Source organism: Anabrus simplex, chromosome 5 (genome assembly GCF_040414725.1).
Source record: "Anabrus simplex isolate iqAnaSimp1 chromosome 5, ASM4041472v1, whole genome shotgun sequence".
Classification (NCBI taxonomy): Eukaryota; Metazoa; Arthropoda; class Insecta; order Orthoptera; family Tettigoniidae; genus Anabrus; species Anabrus simplex.
In genome coordinates this window covers 334,167,110-334,190,436 of record NC_090269.1, presented here as the reverse complement: position 1 = coordinate 334,190,436, position 23,327 = coordinate 334,167,110, and the positions used below count along the sequence as shown (strand labels likewise).

Here is a 23,327-nt window from a genome sequence, read left to right as displayed (position 1 = left end):
TTAGGTTGGTGTGAAGATGACAGAAAAATTAGTGAAAAGAAAGCTCCCACACCACACTTAAAACAGGCAAAATATGGTGAAGTTCTCACTGTACAGGGAACTAACACCACCTCATCTTGATCCTCAACAGCTCTGCCATCAGCTGTTATAGAGGGCCTAGGCATCACTGAAGAGGTGTACTAGGGAAATGAGGAGTGAGGGAGTTTTCCGTTACTTTCCTCACCTAGCCAGAGTTGCTATTACGTATCAGTCTGCCAAGCCCACTGAAATGCATACACCAACCAACCCTATGAGCAACATTTTCACACCATTCATAAGGATTGGCATTACTAGCATCGCTCATACCTGTCACTTTCATATTGATAAGACAGACAGATCTATGAAGGTAACAAAATTGCTCTAGCCTATCCCAGAAGACATAGTGCACTGTAAACACTAGGTCCTGCCAGCAAAGGCATCTGCAATGCCTACATCGGGATAATATACACAGTTTTTTGGTCCGATTCAACAGTAGTCTTATCCTGGATAGAAAACAAAGGACATTGGCCTGTGTTTGTAGAGAATCGGGTAAAGGAGATTCACGAGTACAGTAAGGCTGATTCATGGAGGCACGTTCCGGGCAGTCTCAACCCAGCAGACCTGCTGTCTAGAGGATGTTCACCTGCACAGCTTTGGAGATCCTGATGGTGGGAGAGCCCCTCTTGGCTTAAAAGTAAAGAGGAAGAATGGGTCTCTAAGCGTCCTGAACCAGTATTGGAAGAAGTCAACACAGAAAGAAGAAAAACAGTTGTAACTGCCAAGATTACTGTTGTGAAAACAATCTTACTGCAACTAAGCTCACGATTCTCTGGATACACTAAAATCATTAGGACTATTGCTTGGATTTTGAGATTCAGACAGTGTAATCATAAGGATCATGTATCCACAGAAATTGGTAGCGAAGAATTTCTCTATGCTGAGAAGAAGCTGTTCTTCCTTATCCAGAGTGAAACTCTTTGTGAAGATGAAAGAAAGGCGCAATTGAAGAATCTGCAGGTGTTCACAGATAACGAAGGAATTCTTCGCATAAAATCAAAAGTTGTTGAACCCTCCCATGGCAGCCTCGTGGGGAGTATTCTGGGAAAGACTTATTCAGATTTTAAAGGATTTGCTATGCCGTAATTTATTTATTTATTTATTCAAGATCATCAACAGCATAAAGCCGGATTACAAAGATCCGAGCTATGTACAATAGATATGAATCTAAAATGAAAGATATATAAAAATTTACAAAAGACACAAATATGCACAATAAAAACTGTACAATCATATACAATACATATTTACATAAACAGTGATATTAACGAAGAAAAACACATTTACAGTAAATACAGGAGCAGAATAGGAAAGAACAAGAAGGAAAATTAAGTTATATGAGAAATATCATGACAGAAGGAAGGAAACGTTACGAAGATGTCTAGGTTGTTGTTGATAGGTAATGTATTAAACATTGCTGGAATACGTACATAAAGGGACCTTTGGATGAGAGAAAGCTGGGAGTAAGGAATATGGAATAGAGTCTTCATTCTGGTACTACGGGATGGGACATGGAGGGGGAATAAGGAAGCTAAATCTAGAGACCTAAATAGACCATTAGCTGCTTTGTATAGCAGCTTTAGGTCGGCTACTTTTCTTAGAGTAGAAAGAGTCTTGAGTTTGTTTCCCAAGCACTTGGATAGTGCTTAGGTTGCGACATGCAGGGACCCTGGATCTGACGATAGCACAGAAAAAAATTGTATACAGTCAAGGTGGCTGAGGTTTGAAGAAGCAGAAATGGACCAAACTGGAGAGGCGTATTCAACAATAGGTAAGATACAGGAAACGTAGAATGCTCTGAGTGTGTTTACATCTGTGATGTCAGAAAACCTGTAAAGTAAACCAAGGAGTGACATAGCATGTGAGATAACCCTGTTTATGAGCGAGACAAACAATAATTTACTGTCAAATTGCACTCCTAAGTCTTTTTGATCGTCAACAAGAGCAATCGGTTGGTTCAGTAGTTGACATTCTTGTAGAAGAGGGGATTTACGAAGTGTGAACGAAATGGTAGAACACTTGGAGGGATGAGGTTTAAGATGCCATGTAGTACTCCAACCTGACATTGAATCAAGTGCATTTTGCAATTGGATTTTATCTGTAGGAGAATCGATCTGCTTTAAGATTTTGCAATCATCTGCAAAGAGGAGGATTTCACATGAATGGTGGGAAACAGTATCGATAAGGTCATCAATAAACAGGGCAAAAAGAAGTGGACCTAGGACACTGCCCTGCAGGACACCAAAGAGGGCGATGGTTGGAGAAGAACTGCATCCATCAAGGACCACGCGCTGTAGTCTTTTGCTCAGAAAGCTATTAATTAGAGCTAGAAGTCTCCCATACATGTTAAACCGTTCAGAAAGTATGTGTGCAAGAAGCGTGTGATCGACAGTATCGAAGGCCTTCGCGATGTCGATATAGCATACGTCAAGTTGAGAGCCTGCGTGGATGGCAGACGTGGCATGATGGAGGATAGCCAAGTTAGTTACGCAAAAACTTCCAGGAAGGAAACCGTGCTGCTGAGGGGATATATATGGAATTGTAAACGCAAGCAAGTGCTGGTGGATGATCCTTTCACAAATGATTGATAAAGCAGGTAATATAGAGACCGGTCGATAATTTGCGATATCCGACCTCTGTCCACCTTTAAGAACGGGTGTGATATAAGCAAGTTTCCAGGAGCTCGGAAAGTAGCCGACTGAGAAGCACCGATTGAATATCACGCTAATAGGGTATGACAAGAGTTACTGCTGCATTCTTAAGGAAGATAGGACTGAGACCACCAGGACCAGTGGGTTTATTTTCTGATAAAGATGAAAGTAGGGAGTACACTTCAGATTCAGTGGTAGAAATATTACTGAGGCTATAGGAAGTAACAGGTTTGATTTTAGGAAAATCAGCATACTGCACAGGTTTAACAAAATTAGAGGTAAAATACTCATTGAATAATTCAGGTCTATCTGCTCCACTGGATACAGAATGGTCTCAGAAGGCTTGTCTAAATTATGAAATGTGTACTCTTTTGTGCGATTGTGAGAACTGATTAACAACCGACCTCTAACTTGTGTTTCTGAAGAAGATGAACTCAAGCCATGACGCCCCTCCATGTTCCAACAGACTCTAGAGGGTAATGATGTAACCGACTTGGACCAAGTTCAATCTTTTGAACGACAGATGGCATAATCTACAAGTTGTTTGAGAGAGCCTTAGAAAGCGCTTCAAACAAGAATACTTGGGATTTCTTCAATCATGGAGCCAAAAGCAACGGGGATCCCACCAAGTTGGAGACATCGTGTTAGTGGAGAGCGACGACAAGAAGCGAATCAACTGGTCCTTAGGAAGAGTGGTGGAGCTGTTACCTGGAAGAGACAATGTGACTCATCTGGGTAGGATTAAGACAGCAACTCATGTCTTGCTTCGTCCAGTACAAAGACTTTATCCTCTAGAGATAAACTGTCTTGAGAAGAAGAATTTTACCAATGCTTCACAACACCGAACATGAGAGGCAGCAATCAACGAAGATATTCCTAGTAGTGACTCCAGAACTGAAAAGGGGAGTGACTTCAAGACTCACTGTGGTTCCTCAGGTACGGCAGTAATCAACGAAGATGTTACCAGGAGTGAATTCAAGACTCGCTGTGGTAGAGCCATTCAACCACTCAAGAAACTAGACTTACAGTGGCTCACATCTACGAGTGCAGTGTAAGGGTATAATTTTCAGTTGTCGTTGTGTTGCAAAACTGCTTTTTGCAAGGTGGGAGAATGTGGAGAACGCAAGTTATACCTTTTGCGAGTAATTGATTTTCAGTAGAAGAAAGACAGGGTTTGCTCTGTGTTGTTACGTAGTTTCCTTAGTTGTAGTTTTGAAGATGGTGTTGAATTGTATTAATAAAATTGTGATTGTGTTAAGGTAAATGATTTGTTATTGTATAGAACACTCATTATCAAAATTACCATCACCTTTCTCTTTATCATTATAGATGGACAAGGCACAATAATGTCTTCATCTGTAAACTGAAAGTCTACATCCCCATCACACTGCAACCTCTGCACACCCTTCTATACTCCTGATCATTCCAATAAATTCTGAAGGGCTAAAATCATAGTCAACGATCCCTTAGAAAACTGTTCAGTTTCAGGCTAGACTTATGCTGTTTGAGCCTCAGTTTCAAACATCTTTCCCCCCACGTTCAGTTCACTCCTAGGAGAGGTTCGGGAGTTTCAGTTTGTCTAGGGAATGTGGAGGTATAATTTTCTCTTTTACAAAGTTTTACGTTTCTATGGTGCCGCGTGGCACAGCAATTTTAGTACCTCAAGATGCAGCACCATTGCATCAACCAATGACATCATACTGAGATCAGATGACTTTTTAACTGTTGATTCACTCAATTTGGCCCAGAATGAACCTGCCAAGTAAATTATGTCCTATATCTTTATTTCCGCATGGCAACTACGCATTTTTCTTAATTTTCTACTGCAACTTTGGTGATCAGCTGCTTTCTAAAACAGCATGAGCAGACTGATTTACACTTGCAACAGAACCTCGTTTATCCGGCTTCAACAGGACCAAGTCCAATGTGAATTATCGGAAACCCGGATAATTCTGAAAATTCGTTAATGACTTCAATAACACACACTACATAGATTTTATTGCACATTTTATGTACATTTTGATATAAGAAGGGGCCCAGCACTGGACAGTGGGAGACTGCATCGCATGGCTCTTTTTGTAGGCTCTTATATAAGCATATAAATGTAGAAACATCTGTAGATGAAGTGCACAAAATGTCCACTTCATGTTAGGAAGTGTTCAAAAGTCACAAGAACTTCCTGATCCATGAGCTGTTACGTTAGGGGGAAGAAATTTTACATTGATATCCCCACCAAGCAGTCCTTCTGTTGAGTTTTCTCAAAAGGAAATATTATTTTGTTTCAAAGTACTATAAATTCGGGTTGACATATCCAGGCTTAATTTTTCATAGACAAGTACAATAATGCAGCAGTCTCAAAACAACTGTTTCACATCAAGAGGATTTCATCGACATAAACAAAAATCCAATATGATTCATTTTAAGTATAACGGAAAATCATTTCAGAAAGTTTCATCTCAGAATAATTGCGTTAGAATGAAGGAATTTTTGTTTTCTGAATTAAATTATTTTAAATTTTGGAAGATTATTCAACAAATTTAAAACTATTACTTTTAAAGTGATCTTAATGCAGAAAGATTATCTGCATAATCAACTTGGAAAAAGGGATGTCTGAATTAACAGGATCTGGATGAATGGGGTTCTAGCATAATATATTACCACAAGGAAATTCTTTAGTTTATTTTCCATGTCCTTTTATGTACAGTGCACATACTTAAAAATAACTCAATGTTATTGGTGTCTGTTCCAGGGCCTCAGCAGCAGCTCAGTGGGTCTATCACTAGATCAGCAGGGTCCTATGTCATTCCAAATAGCTCCTCCACCCGATACAAATCCACTTGTAGTGTTCATTAATCCCAAGTCAGGCGGGAGGCAAGGTGCCCGTATGTTGCGCAAGTTCCAGTACCTGCTGAACCCTCGTCAAGTGTACAACCTCGCTAAAGGTGGACCCATGACAGGGCTTCAACTTTTCAAAGATGTACCGAACTTCAGAGTCATCTGCTGTGGAGGAGATGGAACTGTGGGCTGGGTGCTTGAAACAATGGGTAAGCAATCATAGAACTTACATTGATTACATCGTAAAAGCTGTTCCATGATGAATGTCCATGTTGCCAATACTGAAATTTTCTCAGTTATTCTTTATCAGTTGAAACCATATACTGTATATTCTAAAACTAATTACAGGAATTACAAAGATACATATGCTTTTCAGGAATTTCAAGGAGTTTTTGAGCATTTCTATTTTGAAAACAGAGCTAATCAAATTTTAGATGAGATAACTGAGAATTTTTAAATTCCAAATTCATGAAACAAGGTACACCTCTCTTCTATACTTTATAGTACTTGAATGGCCTATTTTACAATTTCTCAAGTACATACATCCGTAATACCCAAATTTTTAGTAAAACCGTGGAAAAATATGATCCAAGAAACTCACTCCCAAAAAGCCTCGGCATTCTTCCAGAAATACTTAATGTTTTCAAGAAATTACACTAAGGAATGTTTCTCTGACACGTTTTCTATGCAGAGTGTCATCTAGAAAATATTTATTTTCTGCTGTGTAAATACTGTACAACCATATATTTTGTCAAGTCTGAACCGAAATTACAATTTTTAAAGGCTACTGCTTGAATAGCGTGTATATTGAATAACGATGAGCTGTCGATTCAGGGAGTCAATATGTTGATGGTAATACACCAAAATATCTATCAGGAACGAGATTTTATGTACAATTTATTAATACAAGTCAAAGTCTGTGACGGAAAAATAGGAAATATAAAATGTATTTCATCTGTTTCAATTTGCTTTACGTCACATCGACACAGATAGGTCTTGTGGCAATTATGGGATAGGAAAGGGCTAGGAGTGGGAAGAAAGAGACTATGGCCTTAACTAATGTACAACCACAGCATTTGCCTGGTGTGAAAATAGGAAACCAGGAAAACCATCTTCAGTGGTGCCGACAGTGAAGTTTGAACCCAGTATCTCCCGAATGCAAGCTGACAGCTACGCGACGCAAACTGTGCAGCCACTTGTTCGGTACTTTTTACAGTGTATTCATAATACATCAACTGCAGTACGGTATTTAACTTCTTATAAAACACAACAGATAGAATGGTGCAACTGTCGAATGAGTTTTTAATAATTTTGATGGTATTTTATTTCTTCATATGTCACACGATTTTGTGGAAAAAGAAATGTTGCACTTCTTCGCACCACAATGAACTATCAGACTTCCTTTCAACGTATAGACTACTTGTAGAACTTACTGAAACAAATCAAACGGCAGCTCTCACAATGTGCTATCAAGTTGGAGTCCAAAGTTACTCTAATTTTTAACCGCATGGCACAGCGATTGTAGTACCTCAAGATGGCAGCGCCATTGCATCAACTGATGATGTCGTACTGAGATCAGCCGCTTGTTGTTGGGTACACTGGTCCTTCCTCTCCACTATGAGACATTGCACACTGTATTCTCACATGTTACATGGACAGTTTTTGAATTTAAAACTGTCATGTGAGGTGGGTAGTATTGAGGCTCTGGACATGGGTGATTCCATTTTTATACGTGGGGAAAGTGTGTGGAGGAAAGGGAACCAGGGTATAGTGTTATCCAAGAATTATGTTGAGGCAGATGTTGAAGAAAGTAGAAGAAGAGGAGGAGGAGGAGGGAAAGGAGAAGGTGGTACTGTTTCACGTTGGAACCAACAACGCAAACAGATATAAGTACGAACATAGTTGGGGATGTGTGGGATCTGGCAAATGCAGTACGGGTGAAGTTTAAGGAAGCGGAGATTGTTATCAGTGGAATACTGTGTAGGAATACTGACTGGAACATGATCGGGGACTTAAATGAGACTATGGAGTGGGTATGTGGGATATTGGGAGTGAGATTTCTAGATCCTAATGGGTGGGTAGGAGAGCTATGGCCTTCACTTAAACCGCAGTAGTATGTATAAGTTAGGAAATTTTCTTTGGAGGAGGTACATTCAGGGAAACGGGGTGTTCTAGGGAGCAGTGGTGAGGGTACAGGGATCTGGAAGTCAAGTAGGAATGACATAAAAATGATATTGTTGAACTTTAGAAGTAATGTAAAGAAAGGAATAGAATTAAGTAAAACCATCTTCAGTATATCGTCATTGCCAGGACAAAACCTCCTATGTGATAATATTTTTGGAAGTATATTGTCCCGCAGCACATACATTATGAAGAGCGAGAATGCCTTGACAATATTCACACAATATTGCACCTTAGAGGACAGAACCTTACCGGCCAAAGTTCTAAGCTAAAATATTTCATATAGGAGGTTTCGTCCCGGCAGCGACGATATGCTTGTGGGGAGACTCTAAAGAAGACCTTCAAGGAAAAACTCCTGGACAGAAGCTCCTAAAGAATATGGACTCATCTTCAGCCAAGAGAAAAGTGAGGTTATGGTCATGAAGAGATACAGACAACCAATGGGGCACATTGAAATGGAGGGGAAATAACTACAGATGAACCAACAATTCAGATATCTTGGAAGTGTTATCTCTGTTACTGGCTCTATAGACAAGGATATTTCCCACAGTATTCAGGCAGGTAACAACTTTTACAAAGTATTTAGACATAATATGGAACAAGAAAATGCCAATAAAATGTAAGGGAGTCATATATGAAACCTATCACATACCAGTCCTGACCTATGGTTGCAAAACATGAACCATGAGAAATAAACATATTAGTAGAACCCAGGCAGCAGAAATAAGATTTGTCCATAGCATGATCGGTAAAACTCGGAGGGACAGAGTCCGTAATTAGGAAATCCGCAAGCAGGCTCAAGTTATAAGACTGCAGGAGAGAATAACAGCGCAGCGACTGAGATGGTATGGACATATGCGATTCGTGGGAGATAACAGATTACAGAAAAAATGTATGATCTAAAACTTGAAGACAAATTGCCAAGAGGGCGACCAACACTCAGGTACAAGGACATGGTGAAGATTGACATTCAACAGCGAGGATATACTTTGGAAAGCATTGAAGAAGGAGACAAGTTCAGAGACCGCAACTGGTGGAGAAGCCTTGTTCGTAGACCCATCGTTTAAGATGGAACGATGTGGGATATGTATATGTATGAATGTAATAGATATATACTTACCAGATATTGTAATAGGAGTTAAATCATGGCTGAGAAATGATATAATGAATGCAGAAATTTTTTCCCGAAACTGGAGTATATATCATAGAGATAGGATAGGAATGGTAGGAGGGGAAGTATTCATTCTGGTGAAAGAAGAATTTGTAAACTACGAAAAAGTTAGATGACAAATATGAAATTCTAGGTGTAAGGCTCATTTCTAAAGATAATAGGCAACTGATGTCTTTGGAGTGTGCAGACTGGGAAAGGGTAGCACTGACGCTGATTCAGACTTATTTGATAAGATAATCAGCTATGTGGGAAACGACATGGAAAGGAATGTGACTGTAGCGGGAGATCTTAATTTACCAAATGTCAATTGGGATGGTAATGCGAATGACAGGAAGCATGACCAACAAATGGCAAGTAAGTTAATATGGGAAGGACAGCTGATTCAGAAAATGATGGAACCAACTGGAGGGAAGAATATTCTGCACATGGTGCTGGTAAAACCAGATGAACTTATAGAGATACCAAAGTAATACATGGTAATAGTGATCATGAAGCTGTTTTTGTTGTAGTTAAAAATACATGTTTGCATCCGGGAGATAGTAGGTTCGAATCCCACTATCGGCAGCCCTGAAAATGGTTTTCCGTGGTTTCCCATTTTCACACCAGGCAAATGCTGGGGCTGTACTTTAATTAAGGCCACGGCCGCTTCCTTCCAACTCCTAGGCCTTTCCTATCCCATCGTCGCCATAAGACCTATCTGTGTCGGTGCGACGTAAAGCCCCTAGCAAAAAAAAAAAAAAAAAAAAATACATGTGATAGAAAGGAAAGTCTTAAAAATAGGACTATTAGGCAGTACCATATGGCTGATAAAGCAAGCATGAGGGAGTTCTAAAAAGTAACTATGATTGGTGGAAAACGGTAAATAAAAATGTAAACAGACTCTGGGATGGGTTTAAAGCTATTCTTGAGGAATGTGAAAACTGGTTTTTACCTTTAAAGGTGGTAAGGAATGGTAAAGACCCACCTTATTATAACAGAGAAATAATGAGACTAAGAAGGAGATGCAGATTCGAAAGAAATAGTTAGAAATGGCTGTAGGAGTAAGGAGAAATTGAAGGAACTTACTAGAAAACTGAATCTAGCAAAGAAGTCAGCTAAGGATAACATGATGGCAAGCATAATTGGCAGTTATACGAATTTATTGAAAAATGGAGGGATATTTATAGGCTAAGTATTTTAAGGCAGAAACAGATTCCAAGGATACTGCAGGAATCATTAATGAACAGGGGGAGAGTGTATGTGAGGATCTTCAAAAGGCAGAAGTATTCAGTCAGCAGTATGTCAAGATGTTGGTTACAAGGACAATGTCCAGATAGAGGAGGTGACTAATGCTAAAGAAGTATTAACATTTACATGTGATAACAATGACATTTACAATAAAATACAAAAGTTGAAAACTAGAAAAGCAGCTTGAATTGATCATATTTCTGGGGATGGGATATAGTACCATATCTGAAGTACTTATTTGATTATTGTTTGCATGAAGGAGCTATACCAAATGAATGGAGAGTTTCTATAGTAGGCCCCTTGTACAAAGTAACGGGTGATAGACATAAAGCTGAAAATTACAGGCCACTCAGTTGACATGCATTGTATGTAAGCTTTGGGAAAGCATTCTTTCTGATTATATTAGACATGTTTGCAAAATTAATAACTGGTTTGATAGAAGGCAGTTCAGGTTTAGGAAGGTTATTCCGCGGATCCTCAACTTGTAGGAATCCAGCAAGATATAGCAGATCTTGGATTCAGGAGGTCAAATGGATGGTATCACGATTGACCCCTCTAAGGCATTTGATAGGGTGGATCATGGGAGACTATTGGCAAATATGAGTGCAGTTGGACTAGACAAAAGAGTGACTGAATGGGTTACTACATTTCTAGATCTCAGAGAATTAGAATAGGCGAAGCTTTATCTTATCCTTTAATAGTTAAGAGGGGAATTCCTCAAGGCGGTATTAATGGACCTGTATATTTTCTTATATATATATATACTAGCTGATGTACCTGTGCTTCGCTACGGGATTCTCAGGAAGAATGACTTTGTGGTTTTCCTAACTGAAGTCAACATAGGTCATTAGTCATTACAAAAACATCGGTAGGAATGTAGCGATTAAAACCAATGTTATCATATAAAATACTCGATCAAATGAAAAACCGCACATTTTATCACTTTTAACGAACAGTACTATGGTGCCAGTCTAACAGTCCATAGTTCCAGAGCCGGAATGACCAGGCCGCAGACTGCCGTGAACACTCCTCTGCCATTATTCCGTTAAGTATGCATGCTGCTCATTCCAATCAGTGCCTCAGAGTAGGGATTGAATAGCTCGAATGCTATGATGAACCAGTGTGTTACGTACCAGTAGTGTCATAAAATTTATGAACCAGAGGAATGGCATGCTAAATAAGAAAGTTATCTAACTCCCCAGCTACTTCTTGTTAATATTCAGGCAGGCTGTTACACTCTGTACGACCGGGCGAGTTGAAAGTGTGGTTAGGGGTGCGCAGCTGTGAGGTTGCTTCCGCGAGATAGTGGATACGAACCCCATTGTCGGCAGCTCTAAAGAGGGTATTCTGTGGTTTCCTACTTTGACACCAGGCAAATGCTGGGACTGTACCATAAGGCCAAGGCCACTTCCTTCACACTCCTAGCCCTTTCCTATCCCATCGTCGCCATAATACCTATCTGTGTTGGTGCAACGTAAAGCAGATTTTAAAAAATACTCAGTACCCAGCAGTAATCCTATCTGCCGGAGATGAGTGGCAACAGCAGACACAAAGCACACCACAACAAACCATGGTATGTAATGTTATTGTTGATCAATGTCATGAGCTTTCGCCTTCACATTTAGTTTTCTTTTGACTCTATGATTTGTAAAATTATTTACAGCGGAGACTGTAGTTCCTTATTCTCCGACTTTACGTACCGATTTTCATTAAATTCTGTTCACCCATTTTCTCGTGACTCGGCGCTGATATGGACTTGGTAACAAAAATCCAAATTTATTAATATCTTTGTGATCATATCCGGTATGGTAACAATGTATAAGACATAAATGATCAGAAATTTAATATTATATAACTTTAGTTATGTAGTATTTATCGATACGACCTCTAATAACAAATATTTGATAATTAAATTTTAGGCCTTCCTCTCAACTGCCATTTCACTCAGTGTGAATAAAATTATTTATAGTCTAGATTATAGCGATATATTCCCCAACTTTGCATACAGATTTTCATTCTAATAACATAAATATTTTAGTTTTTTTTTTTTGTTGCTAGTTGCTTTACGTCGCACCGACACAGATAGGTCTTATGGCGACGATGAGACAGGGAAGGCCTAGGAATGGGAAGGAAGCGGCCATGGCCTTAATTAAGGTACAGTCCCAACATTTGCCTGGTGTGAAAATGGGAAACCATGGACAATCGTCTTCAGGACTGCCGACAGTGAGGTTCGAACCTACTATCTCCCAGATGTGAGCTCACAGCCACGCGCTCCTAACCGCACGGCCAACTCGCCCAGTGAATTAAATTTTAGGCCTCCCCCTAAACTACCATTTTTCTCAGTGTTCATACAATTATTTATATCTTAGATTATAGCAACTTCCTCTCCGACCTTCTTTTCATTAAAATACGACCACTAATAACATAAATATTTGAGAACTAAATTTTAGTCCTTCCCCTAAACTACCATTTCACTCATGGTGAATACAATTATTTATGGCCTAGATTGTAGCGGCTCATTCTCCGACTTTGCATACCGATTTTTATTAAATTCTCTTAAGCCGTTTTCTCGTGATGCGTGTACATACAGACAGACAGAAATTACGGAAAATTAAAAAGTGCATTTCCTTGTTACTGTGGACATGACTGATACATAAATGCCATCCTTCTTAAATTCTGAGCAGTGTACGGACAATAATCTTATTTTATATATATAGATGCTATGAGTAAAGAAGTGGAATCAGAGATAAGGCTTTTTGCAGATGATGTTATTTTGTACAGAGTAATAAATAAGTTACAAGATTGTGAGCAACTGCAAAATGACTTTGATAATGTTTTTTGATGGACAGCAGGCAATGGTATGGTGATAAATGGAGTAAAAGTCAGGTTGTGAGTTTCACAAATAGGAAAATTCCTCTCAATTTTAATTACTGCATAAATGGGGTGAAAGTTCCTTACGGGGATCACTGTAAGTACCTACTGTAGGTGTTAATATAAGGGAAGATCTTCATTGGATTAATCACATAAATGGGATTGTAAATAAAGGGTACAGGTCTCTGCACATGGTTATGAGGGTATTTAGGGGTTGTTGTAAGGATATAAATGAGAGGGCATACAAGTCTCTGGTAAGACCCCAACTATGGTATGGTTCCAGTGCATGGGATTCTCACCAGGATTACTTGATTCAAGAACTGGAAAAAATCCAGAGAAAAGTAGCTTAATTTGTTCTGGGCAATTTCCAACAAAACAGTAGCGTTACGAAAATGTTGCTAAGTTTGGGCTTGGAGGACTTGGGAGAAAGAAGACGAGCTGTTTGACTAAGTGGTATGTTACAAGTTATAAACCTCATGATTATTCCTGTTGAAAGTTATGACTTAAAAACCAATGGAGGTATTTATTAATCCACCGAAAGTATTGAACAGGTGGATTAATAAGTACCTTCATTGGTTTTTAAGTCATAAGTGGTACGTTCCAAGCTGTCCGTGTAGAGATGGCTTGGATTGACATTAGCAGAGGAATAAGTTTGAGTGGTGTCTTTAAAAGTAGGAAAGATCACAATATGAAGATAAAGTTGGAATACAAGAGTACAAATTGGGCAGATATTAATTTATAAGAAGGGCAGATAGGGATTGGAATAACTTACCAAGGGAGATGTTCAATAAATTTCCAATTTCTTTGAAATCATTCAAGAAAAGGCTAGGAAAACAACAGATAGGGAATCTACCACCTTGGGTGACTGCCGTAAATGCATATCAATAGTGATTGATTTATGGGTTCAAATTTCATGTTTCCGTAACGTCATGGATAAAGTATAGGCATCCTAAGTAATATGTTAAAAAATAGTTTATCCTTGTCCCACATAGAAACAAGCTGCACCAGAATTTAGCTTATTTTATTCTACGTTTAATTACATGAAGTAGAGATGTTTATCATTCCCAGTTAAAATTTTAATGCAGGTTGAACTGAAAAAGTGCTGGTATTTTTTCAATTTCCAATTTCACTTAGAAAATTCAGAACTTTAAAAGTATTGATTTGGCCACTACCAAACTTTAATACGACTTAAAAAAAACTTATTGTAGATCTGTATACCAGGTCTTTATTTCATCTGATATTTGTGAAGAAGGTTCTTATAAATTTTGTAAAGTAACTTTTGCTCATTACTGGGTAATCATAGCCATAAAAGAAATCAGCTTGTTATAAAGCTCATTAGAATGTCAGGCTAAAATTAAAACTCTTTGTGCCTGTATGCAATTGTTGATTTTATATTGATTTATATTATGGCCCCAAAACTGTAGATAACTTTATGCCAAAATTTATCTTTTTTTTTTTTTTTTTACCATGACTCATTTTACAAAGTAAATTTTTTAAGTCCTCCTAATCAACACATGTATTGTATTTTATGTATTGATTAGGAGGACTTATTAAATTTCCTTTGCAAAGTGAAAACCATCAATACTTAATGATTCTAAAATCTTGTCATGACTCATTTACTTGAAAGAACTCTAGATTTCTAGTCTAGTTCCTTTACAATTGATATCAAGACATAACAGATAAATATGATTGGACACTAATGTTACCTTTACTGAACTTAGAGACATAGTTCTTTACTTTCTCTGCATTTCCTATTTAAATATAACTTAGTTGTAGATCTCAACAGGCCTACGGCTGACAGGGTACTACCTTAATCTATCTAAAGTAGCTCTGAATGAAGTCAGTCACACTTGGAAGGTTATTATGAATTAATTGTGGAAGTAAAATGAGGCTGCCAACATACAGTCAGTGAACTGTAAGATTACTTCATAAATTTGGTTCACGACTACATTCACCAGAAAAATAATAAAAAATTCTCAGAAGAATATTCACAAGAAATTGGGAAGTAGAACACATTCACATGATTGTGAAACAATGAAATGTATGGGCCAGGATCAGTATTTCAGAAAAATATTTGAACTCAGAAATGTTGTGCTAAAACTGATCCAGTCTGTTCCAAACATCGTCTTATTTAATTAAGAAAAAGAGAAAGAGAGGTAGCTTTGCCTTCTTGGTTAAATTTGTGATCATTCTATTATGAAAGTGGGTGTCAAAACTTTTCTTTCTCCACAGAAAATTGTCACCGAAGTGAGGCTATTTTTCCATAACTCTCCTTATCCATGGCATTTGTCATTTCAAAACTCACCTTATACAATCAACCAGTAGAAGAGGATAATTTCAACCACATGACTTCACTTTGCAACTTACTCGCGGTTTATGTCAATTGTTTTTTAATTATGTTGGTATTTCATGCAGGTTTGTTAGCTTAATACAGTGTATTAAGATTATGGAGAATACTGCACCTGTTGCGGAAGGTAAAGGAAGAAGAATATTGAGTGGTCAGGATTTCTGTATAAAAACTAAGGAGAAAAGAGGGAGCTGGGCTATGAATGTTACATTTTAATATTTTAGTTGAGAGTTGCCACCTTTATAATTCAGTGAAGCCTCATTAATGCGTTTCTGCTGGGGACTGTCTACTTAAAGTACCGGTATTTTAATTTTGTCTTTGTTAGTTAATGATTTAACATTTTTCTTCATCTCTTCTCATCAGAATGCTGAATACACAAACCCATAGGGCTGAGTAGCTCAGGCAGCAGAACGTTGGCCTTCTGAACTCAATTTGATGCGTTCAATCCCAGCTCAGTCCGGTGGTATCTGAAGCTGCTCAATTACATCGGCCTCGCATCAGTGGATTTATCGGCATGCTAAAGAACCCCTGTGGGGCAAAATTCCAGCACCTCAGTGACTCCAAAAACCATAAAAATAGTTATTGGGACATAAAACCAATAATTATTATTACCAAGGATTACAGTACTAGCAAGCTTGATGAGCTTGAAGGTCTATTTATTTGTTGGCTTGCAACTTTCATCTGTCCTGATGTAGACGTAAACAATCTTGTGGAAGGATCAGAAGTTCTTTGTTATGGATCTCAAGAGGAGGGTTCAAATTTGAGAGTCTAATGCTTTATTAAAATGATTAAAACTGTACCGGGCGGTACACCTCCACGCCGCTAATTTAAAATGTGCGCCAGTTGAAACTCCTCTGCTGGAGGAAGTCTGAACTTTATTGACGGTATTAATTTTCAAGTTTCTCAGAAGATGTCACTACGTGGAAAGTTTGGAGTTTTTGAACTGTGCCACTTTTGATGTATTTTTGTTTTACCGGTAGTAAGAAGTGTGAACTTTCTCTTCTAGAGGAGACTACTGAAAAACTACAATGGTGCACCCTAGTGCGATGTGAAAGAACTGTTTTTTGGAGAAATTTTTATTTCAAAAGTTTGTTTCTTGTTAAATTTTTTTCTGTTATTGTCTAAGTTGGCTGTATACCCCTCTCTTTCCCCTTGTTTTGTATTTAGCCAATCCCGAATTTCTTTAATTAATTTCTGACCAATCTGATGTATCTTCCCTCAACTTGAATATGCTGCTTATCCCTAACCAATAAAGTGATTGTGGGCGGGTGTTTTCTTCCCTAAAACGCCTCGAACTTTCCGCGAGAGTATATAAACTGCTGATTTTTGGGTCTCTGCGCCACTTCTGTTCCATCTTTCAGTGTGTAAAGTACATAGCAGGGGGCGGGAAGCGCCTCTTTCTTCGGCAGCGGTCAACAACAAGATAATGGCCGATTAATAACTTCTTTCTTTGCTAGCTCAGCAGTTTAACTCTCGGGGCGGGTCCGAAGTTTTTCCATAATGTAACCTTCCTTAAAATGTAAAGACCCTTGGTATCTATTCTATCTTTAAACTGCATTTCGGGATAGAGAGTGCTTAACCCTCTCGAGCTCCCACTCATATTGTTTTGAGGTGAACTTATTTTTTCTCAACCTATTCTTCTTTAACGTAATGTAAATTGTTTCTTTCTTAAGTCACCTCTTTAGTATGGGATTAGCCCTTGTATTAACGGCCTAGTGCCAAGTAGGTTTTAAACAAAGTGTATTAGGAGCGCAAGTTCGCCTCCTCTCAAATTGTTATTTTAGAGGTCATGTAATTAATCTTTTTCTCACTTAATAGACCTCAGTAGGTTGGGTATTTTACCCCTGTGTCTATGTCCTGAGAGGACAACTTGAAGGTGGAGTTTGGTGTGGCCTTTGAGAGGCTTAAAGTTTGAGAGCGAGTGGCTCTTTCTTGAAAATTGAGTGTTGTATGCCTCGAGGAGGCTTTTCTGTGTAATTTGGAGCAAGTGCTCCTGAGCATGAATGGGGTTTTCTGCCCCTCTGTTAAAACTTATTTTGGAGTAAGGTTGGGCTGATTTCCCAAGAATTGTGAAGTCGGGGCGCGAAGCCCAAATCCAGTAAATATTGTAACTATACTTTGTTGCCTTACTACTCTGTACCTGCCATGCTTGTTATTTCTTTATTTTTAGAAGAAAATATAACCTTGTTAATTTTACATGCACTCTAATTTCGTAGCTTGAGACCCGTTCACACCCGCACCTTCTTTCACCTCTAACTACCGCAAAAACACGGTAACAAGTGGTAGCAGAGCGTGGTTGAATGAGTCTCAATTTAGCCCCTTTTGACGGCTAAACATTGCTTTGATTCAAACTCTAACAATTTTCTCAGTTGCTGGAATTTTTGATCTTTCCTGTTTTAAAATTGTTCTGTCATCATGCCCGGCCCTCGCGATGTTCTCCATCTTAACTATTTGCGCAAGGAGGAGTTGATCTATGAGTTAACTATCAGAAATGTGCAATCTGGAGGCACGGTTGCGATAGACACCAACAAGCTTAGAGAGTCCCTTGATTTGCCCATTTCCATCCCCAATTTGGGAGAGAAAGAAATTGACGACTCTCTTTCCACGATCACCGAGAATACTACTGGGCTAGCATCGGTAGTTAGTTTTTTTGACGAAAATGATCCTTCTCCTAATCAGATTAAGCGTGTGCAAGCCAGGCTATATCATTTTTCAAATAGGGTTAACGATCTGTTGTCTCTGAAGTTGAATGACGTTCAGAGGAAGGAAGCTAGTACGTTGCTTGAAAGTATTTCTGAATTATCTAGCAAGGTCACTCAATTGTTAACTGGGGAAGTTCCTCCCAAAATTGATCAACCCACCACGATGAATGTAGGTAGCGAGGAAGAGCCTCCTAAGGGAGAAGCCAATAGGATAACCGTTGCTGCTCAAACTATCTCTGCCCCATTGGACAACGAGTCTGAACGCCGTGCATCGTTGAATAATATACGTTCTGAATTAACTTCCTTGCCACTGAAACCTTTACCTACTATGTCACCCGGGTTTAGCAGCTTGCCTCATCCATTGGCAATGTTGCTCAGAGGTATCTCTAAGTTTTCCGTTAATACCACCAGTGACGTAATTTCATTTTTAAGATTTTTAGTTGAATTTCAGGATCATGCCCTTGTGTTTTCTCTTTCCCCATGTCAGATTTTGCAAATCATCTATCCCTATGCAATTGGTATTCTCTCAGACAAAATAGTAAGAGCCATTGCCGAGCAATCATCTATTGAGGATTTCCACGCCCACTTGCTAGCTAACTTCATCCCGGCTAGGGCCAGGTCCTCCCTTATTCAGAAGTACTATTATCGTGTACAGCGTTTGGATGAAAACTTAGCAGACTTCATCCAAGATATTAAATTCTATACTAGGGTGTTTGCCCTTCATTTTCCTGAAGATCAGATTGTACAGGCTATTGTAGAAGGAATTTCACCATCCTATAGGTCATATTTGTGTTTCGCGGCGTGCCCGCAAACCTTCTCTGAACTTGAAGCATTGGCCGTCTCAGCGGAAGGAGTTAGATACGCCGATTCTTTGCGTGTCGCGAAAGAACCCCCTCCTTCTTTTGGTAATCCTCGGCCTCCTCCTCCTCGCCGACCAGTCACACCTCGTAAATGCTATGCTTGCGGGTCGCCCGACCATCTTCGGAATAAGTGCCCATTGCTCAAGTCTAGTGGGACAAGGAATGGAACCAGTTCATCACAAGGCTGTTTTAAATGTGGGGCTTTCTCACATATCGCCAAGAATTGTCCCAATTCGAATAGCACCCCCTCCTGCTCAACTTCAGGTGCAACTTCCAACAACAATCAAAAGTGACTAGTGGCTTCGGCTGAGTCGACTAATCCATCTTCCCGAGGCTCAGCCCCTGGCAAACAGGTCGTAAATTCAGGGAATGTTCAATCTGCAAATCTATCTTTTGAATGCCCCAAAGAGTGTCTTAGGATTGCGGCGGATACCCCCGCACCGGTCCCTTTTCTCAAACTTGAGTTAAATAATGAACCTGTAACAGCTCTTTTAGATTCAGGCAGTGTTTGTTCGATTATTTCGGCTGAATGGTATTCTAAATTGAAATCTGTTTGTAAACTACCTGACTATGTCTCATCTCCTGTTCAATATATTTCGGCTAATTCATCTCCATTGGAAATCCTAGGTTCTGTAAATGTCAAAATTCGTATTTTTAAATTTACATGGAAAATCAAATTGTTTGTGGCTAAGCACCTGTCTTGCCCCATCATATTGGGAGCTGACTTCATTTCTCACACTGGTCTCGTGCTCGATCTTCAGAGTAAGTCATGCACATTCAAATTTGCGTCCAATTGTAAAATTCCCTTGTTAAAGTGTAATTCTGTATCATGTTCATCTATTTCGCCTACCCAGGATGAGATGTTGTTAGACCTTAGACATCTACCTGAGGAGCAGGCTGATAGTATTCGTAAATTATGTCAGTCATTTCCAGAGGTGTTCTCTGATACTCTTGGTGTTACTGACCTTATTGAATACAAAATTGAGGTCACGGATTCAATTCCTGTCCGTTTTCCACCTTATAGGCTATCTCCACCTAAAATGAAGGCTCTGAAAGAAATCATCGATCAGATGTTGAAGGATGGTATTATTAGGCCCTCTAAGTCGGCGTATTCGTCACCTATTTTTCTAGTCCCGAAACCCCAAGGGGGCTTCAGGCCTGTCATTGATTATAGGGCTCTCAATCGGAAGGTGGTGTTACAATCTGTGCCCCTTCCCGACCTTCATTCTTGTTTTTCATGGTTCCGTAAGGCCAAGTTCTTCACCATCTTGGATTTGAATCAAGCCTACAATCAAATTCCCCTTGCGGAAGAGTCTAAACATCTTACAGCGTTTGCCACAGACTGGAATTTATACGAATACAACCGCGTGCCTTTCGGGCTCCCCACGGGAGCAGCTGTACTCACTAGGCTGCTAGATAGGGTCTTCTCCGACATCAAATTTGAGTACTTGTATCACTACTTGGATGATGTCGTCGTATTTTCGGAGAACTTTGAAGAACATCTAGATCATCTGCGAGAAGTTCTCAATCGCCTTCGTAAGGCTGGGTTAACTGTCAAGTTGTCCAAGGTTGCCTTTGCTAAGCCCTCTATGTCATTCCTAGGGCATATTGTGTCACCTGATGGTGTTGCAGTCGATCATTCTAGAACACAGGCCATCCGTGATTTTAAACCTCCCAAGGACATCAAAGGTATCGCCAGGTTCATTGGTATGGTGAATTTCTTCAGGAAGTTCATTCCTAACTTCGCTAATAGAGCGGCGCCCTTGAACCTTCTTCGTAGGAAAGGCATCAAATTCGAGTGGGGACCTTCTCAACAAGCCGCTTTTGAAGATCTTAAATTAGCTCTCTGTAATGCCCCTGTACTTGCTATGCCTGATTTCTCGAAGAAATTCATCGTCCAAACCGACGCGTCGTCGTCAGCAGTAGCTGCAGTCCTTCAAGAGACTGAACTAGGGAGGCGACCCATCGCCTATGCATCTAGGACCTTGTCGGCTCAAGAAGCCAAGTATTCCATCTATGAGCTCGAAGGTTTGGCAGTCTTATTCGCCTTAGAAAAGTTCCGTCTCTATCTGGAACATGTCAAATTCGACCTGGAGACAGATAATCAAGCCTTAAGCTGGGTCTTAGGTAGGCCGCGTCGTACTGGTCGTATAGCCCGTTGGGCCATCCGAATTTCTGCCTTCCAATTCGATGTCAGGCATATCAGAGGTACCGAAAATGTTGTTGCTGATGGACTCAGCCGTATGTTTTCCAACGACGTCGAGACCCACGAACCGGTCGACAGTTCATCACCTCCCGAGTTCATACTATCTGGTATTAATGCCATCTTAACAGATGCTCCCATGCTCTTTAGGGATATCGAGAAATACCAACGTGAAGATCCGACCCTGGCTCCGATAATGGAAACCCTTTCCTCTGGGGATCATGTCGTCCCTTATGTTCTGAGGAATGGTGTTTTATGTTGCCCATCAAGGCATGATAAGATGATGAAGGTTGTCGTTCCAGCGGTTCTTGTACCTATGATCTTCAAGTATTATCATGAAACCCCACTAGGAGGGCACCTAGGCATCTTGGAATCTTTAAAACTCGTGAGAAGGTTCGTGAAATGTTCATCTGGAAGGGTATGGACGGTGAAATCCGTGAACTAGTAAAAGCTTGTAAATCTTGTTTGCTCAGTAAACCAACCATGTCCACCAAGGTAGGCCTTTTGTCTTCTCATCAAGCGTCGCGCTCCATGGAACGCCTGTATATTGATTATGTAGGACCCTTCCCCCAGTCGAAGGGAAATGCTAACAAGTTCATCTTTGTATGCGTAGATGGTTTTACAAGATTTTCCTGGTTATTTCCGACTAAGCTGGCTACTGCTCAGTCCACCATTACTTGCTTAAATTCTATTTTTGCCTCTTTTGGTCCGTGCCAATATATTGTGTCTGATAATGCTAAGGCGTTCACATCAAATCTTTTTCGTAAATTCTGTTTTGACTTGTCCATCTCTCATGTAACTACTTCTGCTTATTATCCTCAACCATCTCTGGCTGAACGAGTTAACCGTAATCTCAGGTCCGCGCTTATTGCCTATCATCATGAAGATCATTCCAGGTGGGACACGTCCCTGCATTGGTTAGCTTTTGCTTTGAATTCGGCGGTTCATGAATCACATAAATTTACTCCAGCCTCTTTGATGTTCAGGTTTGTTCCCAACACGCCGCTCTCTAACCTCTGGTCTCTGAGTGACATTCTACCTGAGACAATAGATCCGGACAACATTAAAGATCTTTGGAAGAAGGCTAAAGCCAATCTTAAAGTGTCTCATGAAAAGGTTAGGGAAAGGTATGATCGTGGACGGAGACCCACCCATTTGAAGGTAGGTGACCAGGTAATGGTCAAGAATTTTGTTCCCGCGGGCAAGCTTGCCCCCAGATTTCATGGGCCGTGTGTCATTCTCGATTTCTTTACGCCGGTTACGTTGTTATTAAGTAATCCAGCCACTGAGAGGATATTTAGGGTTCACCTGTCGCAGGTGAAACCTGTATAATTTCTGTGCTAACTTGCCTCATATTATCTTGAAAGGAATATGAAGGTTATATTTTTTTTGAGTTTCACTTTTAAGGCTTTCTGCCCCCTCTATAATATTTTGTTTTATATGTAAGCATTTTTGTAAAACCTGCCCCGACCCGTTAAACTGCCATCCTGTCCTTGCCACGGCCATTACCACGCTCCCGTCTCCTGCTCCACTCTACACAGTGGCTTATTTAATGCCATGGATATCTGCACGCCGCTGGCCCCTCAACCTCTCCACAAGCTTGTGCCCTCAAAAAAAAAGGATGATGGTCCAACAATTCTGCCGCCTAGCTTTAATGTTTCAGTGCCCCCGCAGCCGCGCGGCGCCGTGCAGCGATTGGGATAGAGGAAGGGCCCCCTCGACCCCAGCGAGGACGACATGTGCACGGCGAGCCGGAGCTCTCCTTCCGGCCAAGGCTGATGTGCGGTGCATGACCTGCTACTGGCCCGCAGCCTGTATATGTTCACCGCGGGCGCGGCGTGCTTCTACACCTCTGCTCCCCTCATAGTGCGGGCGAGCGGTATCTCAGGGTACTTGAGGGGCCCGGGCGGCCTCATCTGAATGCAAGCAGTGGCGGCTGGTCTGGCCGTTAAAATCATCAACGTTTGAAGTACATATCCAGCTATATGGACATTCCAGTTCAACTTTACTACCTTTTCTTGGGTATTCTACTGCAATATTTGGTGGACATAGAAAATTTTCCTCAACTTTAAAAACTAAAGTTTTCCTTCTGAATTCAACTTCTACAAACATAAAGACTTTACTTCACCAGTTACAACAAAAGTTTTGAAACTGAATCAAACCAAATTAAGAAAATCTTATAAATACTTCTGCAATTAATCTCC

At 40.0% G+C, this 23,327-nt stretch overlaps 1 protein-coding gene across 1 annotated transcript in view; it reads left to right on the top strand.

Annotated features, from left to right (window-relative positions):
- Dgk (diacyl glycerol kinase 1) overlaps positions 1 to 23,327 on the top strand; it is a 419,783-nt gene that overhangs the window by 313,363 nt on the left and 83,093 nt on the right. The window contains exon 12 of the mRNA XM_067148158.2: positions 5,510 to 5,770. Within this exon, the coding sequence (XP_067004259.1) occupies positions 5,510 to 5,770 (261 nt within the window). The remainder of the gene's footprint in view (positions 1 to 5,509; positions 5,771 to 23,327) is intronic.